Source organism: Dermatophagoides farinae, chromosome 8 (genome assembly GCF_024713945.1).
Source record: "Dermatophagoides farinae isolate YC_2012a chromosome 8, ASM2471394v1, whole genome shotgun sequence".
Lineage (NCBI taxonomy): Eukaryota > Metazoa > Arthropoda > Arachnida > Sarcoptiformes > Pyroglyphidae > Dermatophagoides > Dermatophagoides farinae.
Window position 1 is genome coordinate 1,809,170 of NC_134684.1, and position 12,660 is coordinate 1,821,829.

At 28.7% G+C, this 12,660-nt stretch overlaps 1 protein-coding gene across 2 annotated transcripts; it reads left to right on the plus strand.

Annotated features, from left to right (window-relative positions):
* The first annotated feature begins 10,588 nt into the window (after positions 1 to 10,588).
* LOC124496188 (uridine phosphorylase 2) lies at positions 10,589 to 12,572 on the plus strand. 2 transcript variants are annotated; one of them, XM_075733557.1, is made up of 5 exons: positions 10,589 to 10,800; positions 11,201 to 11,301; positions 11,370 to 11,643; positions 11,725 to 11,910; positions 11,971 to 12,572. In XM_075733557.1, the coding sequence occupies exons 2-5, from the start codon at positions 11,213 to 11,215 to the stop codon at positions 12,439 to 12,441; spliced, it is 1,020 nt and encodes a 339-aa protein (XP_075589672.1). In that variant the 5' UTR covers positions 10,589 to 10,800; positions 11,201 to 11,212; the 3' UTR covers positions 12,442 to 12,572. The 2 variants fall into 2 exon arrangements, with proteins under 2 accessions (XP_075589672.1, XP_046915634.2); XM_047059678.2 differs by having other exon boundaries at positions 10,688 to 11,068.
* Positions 12,573 to 12,660: the final 88 nt, after the last annotated feature.

Sequence of the window (12,660 nt, forward strand, 5' to 3'; positions counted from 1 at the left end):
GTTATCATTGTAAAAGGTAAACATATAGAAAGGTGGATGTTGTTGTTGTTGTTGTTTTTTTTGTCTCTTTTTTTCCGTTTGAAACAATGTCTTTGTTTTTTGTTTGGCCACATTGTCAACCACGTATTTTGTGCATTTTGTTTTGTCTTGTCCATTTTTTGTTTTGTTTTGTATAAACACGTGCACTTGCGTTAATGGATCCATTCATCAATGAAATGAATAATGTTCAAATGATGTTTGTCATTGAAACAAACAAACAAAATTGAGATTCTTTACCATTACACCTTGATAATGGTTAAGAAAATCAAAAATTCTACACTCGAATGTTGAATGCATTCGAGCATGTTGGGTTTCCATTTTTTTTTTTTTTTGTCCAAAGATTCTCATCTTTTTTTTCTGTATTGAATTAAAATGAAAAAAAAAATTATTAAACCACATGTGTATGCAATACACACACACACAAAAAAAAGTGACGATAACGAAACACAAGTCAAACACACAGACACAACAGAAAAAAACAGATTTATAAGATTCGATAATTAATTGGCCATTGTTTTTTTTTTTTGTTGTTTTGATTTTGCCTGTCGGCCTTCTTCTTCTTTTTTTTCTGTCTTTTTTTTGTTTTGTTTTGTTTTGGTCAAATAACTCAAAGAGCTCGACGAGGAAACAAGTCCATTGTGTGTGTGTGTGTGTATTGTTAATTTGGATTGTTTTTTTGCTGCTTTTATTTTTCTTTGTTTTTAAATGCATGAACAGACATTTAGGGCTCATGAATTGTGAATAACAACAACAACAACAACAAATACAACAACAAAAACAAACCGAAAAGACATAGAAGACATAAGATTATTGATAATCGATTAGAAAATTGATGATTGACGTACATGCAAATAAACACAGGTAGTAAATTCCCGGATAAATGGATGGCAATCAGTTTGGATTGTTAAGAATTCAGTCAAAAAAAAAAATCAAAGATAAACAATTTCATCAGAGGCGATCTTGTTTTTTTTGTTGTTGAAAAAATATGACAGATACGATTCGAGATATCGAATTACATTTGGTTCTAATTCTAAAATTCAACCAATTAATCAATCAATCAATCAATCAATCAAGCTTAGTGATGTTTGATGATACAATCTCAACACACATTACAGTAATACATTAATTGATTGCTCTAACAAGTCAATCAATTTAAACACAAACAAACAAAAATAAACAGAAAAAGAAAATCCAATTTCAATGCTCAATTATTACGGTGGTGGCTAAACGTTTAGACACGTTATATTTGCTATATCGATGATGATGATGATAATGATGACACGATAATGATTAATTACAAATTACCGTATTTGAATCAATCAATCAATCAATCATTCACACTACTAAATCTAATCTATGATGATGATGGTTTTTTTTCGCTCTCTCTCTCTCTCTCGTTTTCCAATTCAATTTTTTTTGTTGTTGTTTGCCTTGCCATCATCGTTTGCTGATCTTGAAATCAATTTCTTTCAACAAATTCAAATATTTGATTAATAATGAATTTATGAATTGAAATTTTCAAATTTTTTTTCATCATCATCATCATCATCGTTTACAGAGAGAGAGAGAGAGAGAGAAAAAAAATATCCATCTCTATATGACAAAATCGATGATGATGATGATGATGACGTGTTTCACTTACTCACTAATAATAATAATAATATCAATCAATTGAATGGTGAATCCACAATCGGTGACAATCACACGAATTCAAATAATGTTGAAAAAACCTTACATTTGATACATTCATCCATCCATCCATTCATCTAACTCCAAATTTTTTTTTCTGCAAATATTTCATCCACCACCACCACCACCACCATCATCATTCAACTCTAATCCAATCACATGTGTGTGTGTGCGTGTCTTTATCATCGTTTTCTCTCGATTTTTTCTTTTCTTTATATTCAAACAACAACAACAAATATCAAAGATGATTGCCATTTTGTTGTTGTTATAATATTCATTCATTCTTGAACTTTTTTTTGTACGCGATTCTTTTTTTTTTTTCAGCTCCCTACTATACAACAATAATAATATTTCCTTTTCTTACTTCTTATAAATCAAAAAATTGAATGAAAATTTTAGCTATTCAGTCATTCAGTCATGAATGAACTGAATCCAACTGAATGGACATTTTTTGAACAAAGTCATAGTAGACGATGATGGGGAAAAATAAAATTAGTAGAGAAAAGAAAAAATTGCATGAGAAAAGATAATGGCCCGAATTGGCCGAATGTCTTTTCATTTTTTTTTTATCATTTTATTTCATTTTCCATGGCCCCTACACAAACAATATTGGCCATGATGATGATGATGATGATGATGATTTGATGTGTTTTCAATCATCATCATCATCATCATCATCATCGTTGTCCGACCGACAGGCTCCAACAAAATCAAATATATCAAACAAAAAGAAAAAGAAAAAGAAAAAATCGATTCAAAACATCAGTTTTGTTGTCGTTGCTGTTGTTGTTGTTGTTGTTGTTGGCGGCAGCGGAGGCCAATCATCTTGTAACTGGAAATAACAACAACAACAACAAAACTTTAAAACACATACTGCATGCTACAAAAAAAAATATGAAATACGAAAATGAAAAAAAACATATTTTTTCTGTTTAAAATTGAACAACAACAACAACAACAAAATAGAAATTGTACAACAAATGAATTCAATGGTCGTTGATGTCTTCGTCGTCGTCGTCGTCAACATCATCATCATTGGCGTCATTCTCATCATCAATGATGGCGACCACTTGTCGAATGTTGATCAAAAAAAAATTTAAAAAAAATGATATCGATCAATATTGAAAGACAATGAATTTGAGTTTACCTTACACTACTACCCAACAACAACCAACTATTGATATATTTTCATAATTTCAAGACAAAACACGCAAAATCAGAATAGAAAACAACAACGACAACAACAACAAAAAAAAAATGGCAGACAGAAACTCAACTTGGAGATATAAGATGGATGGATGGATGGATGGATACGAGATGCAAGATAGATAGATTCAAGCACGCAAACTTTACAAGCTTGATCGCTTTCTTTACAATCGGATTTTTTTTTTATATTTATTTTTTGATCTTCATTTCTTTCAAATTTTCTGTTCTCTGTTGTTTGTCTGGCTGTCTGTTTGTTTGTTTGTTTGTTTGTTTGTTCATACCTCATATATTCCTTGTTAAAATGACAAAACAAAACAAAACAATACATTTTATTCGATCCAGTCAAAAATCTGAATTTTTCAACATTTTTGATTCTTGATTTATCATTCAATGCTCTGTTCATTATCTGTTTGATCTATGAGGCTATGTTGTCCATTCGATTTGAATGAATCAGTCGATTTTTATTTTGCGCAGAAAATCTTGACCATGATTAAGTTTGAAATTGAATTTTTCATTTTCATTTTTTTTATTGAAAAAAATTTTTTTTAAAAATCCATCGAATTTCATCATCATCGATACTTTTTTTTCGTGATATTGATTCGATGATGATGATGATGATGATGTTCAATAAATCGATAAAATTTTCAAGGCATCAATTTGCAACAACATATGATGAACAGGATTTTCAGTTCTTAGAAGAAGAAAGAAAGGAAAAAAAACGAACACAAACACAGAAAAAAAATTCACATCAAAAAGTGATTGAACAGATTTTTTTCCCCGTTTTTTCATAAGAAAAATGAAAAAAATTATACGATTGAAATGAGAATGGTGAACATTGATTATTCTCATTTTTTTTTCTCTCGCAATATATCTATCATTTTTTTTTTTTTTTTGGTTTTTCATTCATTCCCTTGATACTGGATTTGATTGATTTGATCTCATAATAATGATGTATCATTCTGGCCATTACATCCAATCCAATCCAATCCAATCCATCAATCTCATTCATTCATTCATTCGATATTTTGTTTTTTATTTTTGCACTGAGATAATATGAAACTCTATCCTTTGAATAAAAAATAAAAAATTCTTCTTGTCATTTTTTTTTCTCCATACATAACATTTTGAATCAATTAATCATCAATCACAATATTTTTTTTTTTTTTTGTTTTTTTCAAATGAAATGAAATTGAATTCCATGACAAAATTAAAAAAACCAAAATGAACACACTGCCATCTGTCGTATGAAACGGATTATTTTTTTTTTTAATTTGCTCAAATAAATGATGAATTCAAAGGTAAATTGAATGACCACAACAACAACAACAAATCCGGACAATAATTATCATATAAATCATCATAATCTATATAAATTGTTGCTAAAAAATCTTTGGTTTTTATTAAACAAATTCCAGAATAAACAACCATTGTAGCAAGAAGAATCATTTAGTGCTATAATAATAAAAAAAAATTTGCCCGCCAACACACACACACATCCATATGCACAATGTAAATCACCTTGTATCATCATCTATCTTACAACAACTAACGAGAAAAACAAAACCACAACAACAAACACGAACACGCCCAACATTATATATAAACAAACGCATATCAATAATAATGAAAAAAAATGAATAAAACAAAAATGAAAAAAAAAATCTTTTCATGAATATAGTTGAAGTTTATCGACAATTTATCGCCCCGAATCGTGTGTGTGTGTGTGTATGTGTGTTTGCCAGTGTAATATTTAATAAAACAACCAACCAAAAGAAAGAAACTTTTCGTATTAATTTATTAAAATTAAGTCAATATTATCTCTCGTGGTATTACCGAATGAATGAGATGAAAAAAAAAAAATAAATGAACACAGCCACACCTATTCGGTGTTTTTAAGTGTGTGTATTGCAAGCAGTACATTTTGATTTAGCAAATAAAACCAGCGAAAAAAAATGGTAATGATGATTTATGAAACTTTTAATCATCATCATCATCATCATCGTTTTAGGTACATTTTATCGCCCCATCCCCTTCCCCTCCGCGCCATTCATACATACATTCATGTGACCAAAGAAATGAATATACCTGATATATTAATCTTATATATACAGTTGGTTGATTTGGTTTGAATAATAATTATTTTTCTACTTTTCATCATTTCATTTTATACGGATCCTCTCTCTTTTTCTCTGTCTTCTTTTACCTTTTTTTCTTTAACAAACCACAAACATAAAGGTTGATTTTGAATTTTTTTTTCTTTGTTCATCTTCATTATCATTGTGATAGAATGTAAATCAAAGCAAACATGCGAATCTGATTAAAAATTTCTATATTCAATCATTGATCATTTTGATGATGTTGACTTTTTTAAATTCACTTTCATTCAATGGGGGAAAAAAATGAAAATGAAAATGAAAATATCAATTTGATTTCATTGCAAATCAAATGGCATTATAAAGCAATTATATTCGAAATATTTGCAATTTTCAATCAATTAAAATGACATTGACATCGATAAATGTATCGTTTCTCACTCTCTCTCTCTCTCTATTTCCCTTATGACGCCCACTCAAAAGCAACAAAACTAAAACTAGAAAATAAACCTAGCCTGTATATATTAAATGATATATATTTTTACGATTATATCGTTTATATTATCGGAGAAAAATTGCATTCTCTTTCTCCAAATGGATAAAAATTGTAATAATTTCATTTTTTCTCCTATCGGTTCCCTTTGTTTTTTTTTGTTTTGTTTCAGGATATATAAATGACCAGCATATGTTTTTTTTCGTTGTTCATTTGAATTGTAATTTTCATGATCATGTTGATGATGATGATGATTATATTATCAGGATGGAACACACACATACACACACACAATTGAACATTTGGTTCGATTCTTTGCTAAGGCTATTCTTCATCATCATCATCATCATCGAAAGCTGAGTTTAGTTTTTTTTGTAGAGAGATAGAGAAAGAAAGAGAGAAGAAAAAAAAGGTCAACAGCAGCAGCAGCTATAATTTGCAGTCATTTTTCATTCCATTCCATTCCATTCCTTTCCAGTCAGAACACTAAGAATGAATGACTGACTGACAATTTGGCTGGTTTGCTGAATTTTTTTTTGTTGTTCGTCGTTTAACATTCAGTTTTATCCTTATGAGTTGTTTTCGTGTGTGGATGGATGTTGATCATGTTGATCAAAATAATTTTCTGATTCTTGAGAAATTGAGAAAGAAAAGTGGTCAAAAAAAAAGAAAAAATTTCTCATCCCATTTATATTCAATCTGGAATTCTACAATTTTTTTTTCTAAGTCCTGAATTCTAAATTCTAAATTCAAAGAAAAAAAAATTATCGCCAATCTCTGATTTTTCATCATCATTGGAGATATCTATTTTTTTTCTTCTTCTTCTTTTTGAGAACTGAAATAGAAATGTATCTCTCTCTCTCTCTCTCTCTCTCTCTCTGATTATAGGTGGGATTGCTTTAAACAACAACAACGATTATTAACAACCAAAAAACAGAGAGAGAGAGAGAGATTTTTTTTCATTTGGATATTATTTGCTGTTGTTGTTGTTGTTGTTTTTGCTCCTTGGCCTTAGGACATTCGATATATATAAAAAAAAATCTATTTTTTCTTTCGTTTCAATTCTCAAATGACCAAATATACGACGATGACCATCATTATTATCATCATGGTGATGGTGGTAGTGATGATGATGATGATCATCATCATCATATTAATAGTATACAATTGTTACGGTGGCTCAACTTTTTGATGATTACAGGCCCATTCAACAACTACTTGGGTCTTCGTATCATTTTTTTTTCGTTGTTGTTGTTCACTAACTAATGATCACACATTGTATACAAAAAAAAATATACAATATGCATCCCCCGTACATACCAAACGAAGAGAAAAAATGATGGTCATTTCTTTCGTTTTTTTTCTTGAAAAAAAAGTAGAAGAAAAAAAATTGTTTCAAAAATGATCACTGTGTACGGATATAATGACTAGCTTTGCTGTTGTTGTTGTTGTTGTTGGATTAGAAATTGAATTTTTTTTTGCTTTGGATTTCAATTTAAAATTGACTGATTTTTTCTGTTGTTTTCATTCTATTCTGTCATCATTATCTTTGTATTCAGTTTTTTTTTTGCTACAAAAATTATTTAATTATCGCTGATTTTTTTCCCGTAATTTCATTTGCATATGATAATCATTATTATTGTGAGAGAACAAAAAAAAATCGGTACATTTCTAGCCATAATGGACACTATATACCGAACAAATGAACGTGAAAAAAAATTCTGCTCATCATCATCATCATCATCACATACTATAAGTCACCGTATAAAAGGCGTGTTGTTGTTTTCAGTGTTTGTGTGTGTGTGTATGTTCGCTTCATTTTGGGCGCTGTAAATTTAGTGTACTCGGTTTGTTTCATTAACCAATGAACAAATGAAAAAAAAAACAAAACAAAACAGGCCCCACAAAAAAAAGTTCATTTCTTTGTACTTTGATTGAATAGAAAAAAAAACAAGAAAAAATTCGTTGCTTTAACCACTGTTTTCGATGAACAAAAAAAAATCTCACTACCTGATTATAAAATTCCACGATCTTCATACGTTTTGGCCATCACCACCGTGATCATCTCCACCGCCGCCACCACCACCGTCACTTTTTCATGCATAAATTTGCCATATTTCTTTCATTTCACATGAAATACACACTTACAAATTGGCAAACAAACAAGAAGAAAAAAAATGGAAAAATTTCCTATCAAGATTAAAGAAATCTTCAGCAGAAAAAAGAAAATTTTGTTTGCCTTGATTTTTTTTTCTCACATCTCATATCACATCATATCCATTTGTTTGGAAATTTTTTTTTCTCTTCTACATATTGATCTATGGTCAATACACACGATTCTTTATCAATAAAGTAAAAAAAAAATGGAATCATCATCATCATTATCATTTCCAAAAGATTTATTTCAACTCACTTTCTCATAGCCAATGGCTGAACATCATCATCATCATCATTATTATTATGATTATGATCATCATCATGAAACCAATTAATCATCATCATTTGATTTTGTTTTTTTTATCATTTTTCTGATTTTTATCATCAAAGTAGAGTATTAAACTGAACTAAATCCACATTAAAACAACAACAACGACAACAGTAGTAGTGGATATAACCCAGTGGCTTAGCATACATCCATAGTAGTCGGTAATCATTTTTTTCAGTTTTCTCAAAATAAGAAATGAAATCATCAATGATTCCAGGATATATACAACCACATTTCAATATATATACGCGGATGGATGAACAACAACAAAAAAAACACACACACACACACTGGGAGAAATACAGCAAATCTTTTTTTTTTTTTTTTTTTGCTCATCATCATCTACATTCTGGCTTTATGAACATTTTGTTTTTTTCTTATATTCGTGCTTGTTGTTTGATGATGCACGCAAACCTACACACACACACAAACACTCGATTGCAACAACAACAAAAAAAATTGCACGATTGGAAATTTTTTTTTTGATTTTTTTTCTTTCTTCAGACAAAAATTTTTTTTTTTCATTCGTCTTCATCGTCTTCGTCTTCGTCTTAAAAACATCACGAATGTAATCACGAATAATTTTTTTTTCTACATCATCGTTCATCATCATCATCATCCACACATCATTCATCGTCGTCTTGGAAGAAAACACACACACACATGCACACACAAACAAACAAAAACCAAAGACACGCCTCTATTCTTTATTGAAACTCCGCCCATCACTATGTGTTGAGCAAGGTGGAAAAAAAAAATTTTTTTTTTCTCTGGATTCATTCAAACTTTTTATTTACAATTATTATTTTATGAAATACAAAAAAAAATGACCGCTAAAGAATGAAAGAAAAAAAAAATTCATTTTTTTTCATTAAAAAAAATGAAAAAAAAAATTTGACTGGCCAATCAATATACTTGGCTGGTCAGATCACCCACCTGATGCCATTACCATAACCATACACCACTCCCACTAATGCTGCACTATTTCGTTAATTACTAATTAACGATGATAACGTGTTCATTAACAACTTTTAATTTTTTTTTTTTTTTGGTTTGTTTTTGGAATTTTATAGAAAAAAAAACCGTCAAACATACATATGAAAATCATTACTATAACAGAGTTCAGGATCAAACAAATGAAATTTGAATTTCATATAATAACAATTTGTAACAAATTTATTATTGATTTGAAATAAATAATAATATAATTAATATAATTGATAATTGATTGATTGATTGATTGATTATCGTAATCGTTTAAACATCATTATTCAATCGATTCATTTTGGTTTGTTATTTATTTATTTATTTACTAATAATAATATCAATTCGCTTTTTTTTGAATGATGATGATGATGATGATGATGATGATGATAATAATAATGATCAGGTCTACCACCAATTTTGTAATTATTGTTTCAACATTAAAAACAAAAAAAAAAAACAAGAAACAAAAACTACTGACTACTCGTTGGTTATTATTATTATCATCAACATCATCATCATCATCATAACTGATCTATAATGATGATGATGATCTTCAATCATCAAACAAACATAATGATTACTATATATATATAAAATGGAGTAAAGTGGAAAAAAAGTGAAATCATTTTTTTTGTGATGATTATGGTGATCATCATGATGATGATGATTATGATGAACAAATTGATACATTACGTTTTTTTTTCTATTTCATATAAATAGTATCACATCATCATCATCATCATCATCATTAGAAAAAAAAGAAGATAATTTTTGTTTTTGTCCAAATAAATGTATGTGTATGTGTGTGTGTGTCAATCATTCGGAAAAATAACCCAATGGGAAAATAAAAGAGAATGAAAATGAACGTTTTTTTTTATTAAATTAAATTAAATTGTCGGTTTTTCTCCCGGTGTGTGTGTTTGGTTTTGGTTTTGGTTTTGTTTGGCCAATCATGTTGTTATGATGATGATGATGATGACAATCATCCTGAAAATTTTTTTTTTCAACTCAAATACCAATTATTTATTATTATTATTATTCGCAACATGATCGAGGTGTGAAAATCGTCTTGTTTACACACATACACACACACACCCGGTAACATGATGGGCGGATATATCATCATCATCATCATCGAATCTTATCATTATATCAATAAATATAATGGTCATTATGATGATGATGATAATAATAATGATCATCATCATCATCATCATCATCATTATAATCATCCATTGTCATAATAATAATAGTAATGATGATGATGATGATGATGATTGTTATCTTCTTTTTGTTGTTGTTGTCGCTGCTGTTGCTGCTGTTTAAACAAACAATTTATTTTTTTTTCACTACTCTATTCTATTTTATTCTTGACAAAATAAACAAATTATTTATTCTTCAATTTGATTTGATTTGATTTGATTGAATTCTGAAATTTTTTTAAAATTCGATTTTTTTTGCTCAGCTGTTAGTGTCGCCATCTGTTTGACTGTCATCTAGTTGTTAAAAAAATCAAATGTTTTTTTTTTGATTTTTGATTTGTTCCAGAATTTTTTTTTTCAAATTTTAAAGTGATAAAAACCAGAACAGAAAACAAACACACACACACACACACAACTAAAAGTGCAAATCATTGTGTGGAAATTTTTTCCAATCAATATTTGATTAATAGAAATATGGTATGAATGTGATATATTGACATTTGTGAATAATCTTTTCAACAAATCATATATAGCAAGATTAATATCGTTTGTTTATGTTTGGCCAAAATAAGAAACGAACAAAAAAAAAATTTCCGCATTCCCAAAGTATATTTTATTTGGAAATCATGCGCTTCAAGAAATGATGATAATGTTGAATTCATATCACGCCTATACTATGCTACTTATGACCAAATAACCTGCAATGTTTGCTTTTTTTTCTCTCTCTACTAAGATATGAACAAATTTGCTTGTTTGAATGCGAATGATGATAATAAATAGTATCCGAGATTGATAAACACTAATCACTACAATCCATAGATAATTATCAATGTCAAATAAATTCAAAATAACGATATTCGATTGTGAAAACAATGTCTGTGTTTGTAATTGTTAATTTTTTTTTTTTTTTGAAAATACATTATTTTGTTTGTTTCAAAGAAGAAAAAAAAAATGATTCGATCGCGACTATAAAATCATTTTCAATTTTTTCCCATTCATTTTTCAGATCAAAACAGTTATGGATCATTCTACTAATGATGGTTGTGTGGATGATCACGATGAATATAACGTTGAAATTGTATATGATAATTTTCAAATGAAAAAAAGGTAAGTGAATAAATCGATTTGATTGAATTTTGAAAATAATTTTCATCCATTCAAACCAAAAAAAATAGCCAAGATGGACGATTACATTTATCGAATAAACATCTAACCAATCTACAATCGGATACATTATATCATTTGGCATTGAATACAAGTACACATAATTTCGAACAAATGTTTGGTGATATTAAATTTGTCTGTATGGGTGGTACAAAAAAACGAATGTATGAATTTGCACAATTGGCTGCCAAAGAATTGAATATAATGGAATCAAAACTTGTTGATATTACTGAAGAATCACATCGATTTTCTATGTTTAAAATTGGACCAATTCTTTCTATATCGGTGAATGATTTTCTTCATTATGATCATCGAATTGTTATATTCATTCATTCGAATTTATTTCTATCATGATAAAATATATAGCATGGAATGGGTATTTCATCAATATCGATATTGTTACATGAAATCTTAAAACTATTACATTATGCCAAATGTACGAATGTTACATTGTTTCGAATTGGAACATCAGGTGGAATCGGTGTCGAACCGGGTACAGTGGTTATCACCAATAAAGTTGTCGATGAATTATTACGACCATTTCATGAGCTTGTAAATATATCTATGAAAAGCTAATATAATTACAATGTATATTTAATCAAATCTTTTCAGCATATTTTAGGTAAAATTGTTCGTAGACCAGCAACTTTTGATCAAAAATTGATTGAAGAATTAGGACAAATAGCTCGATTGCAAAATAATCCTGGATATAAAACAATCATTGGCACAACAATGTGTGCAATGGATTTCTATGAATCTCAATCACGAATTGATGGAGCAATTTGTAATCATAATCTTGATGATAAAATGGATAGATTAACAAAATTAAAAAAAGCAGGAATCATCAACATCGAAATGGAAGCATTGGCATTTGGATCAATGTGTCGTTATGTTAATGTTGATGCTGCTATCATTTGTGTTACAATGGTTAATCGGCTTGATGGTGATCAAATTCAATTAACAAAACAAGAATATCATGAACTACAGAAACGGCCACAAAAATTGGCAATTGATTTTATCAAAAAACGTTTAGCAATTATCGATAATAATAACAATTATCATCATCATCATCACCATGACTGATGACGTTGACTTTTGTTTTTTTGTTTTTTTTTTTGATAACTAAACTAAATATAATATAATGAAATGAAATAATCATCGATTTGGTTGAGAAACAAAACAATTAATTTCTGATTAAATAAATTTCCAATCAATTCAAATCACTGTTATGAAGTGATATTTTTTTTAAAAAAAAACGTCAAGTGAATAATGACAAGAAAAAAATCTCGTACGATTTCGTTT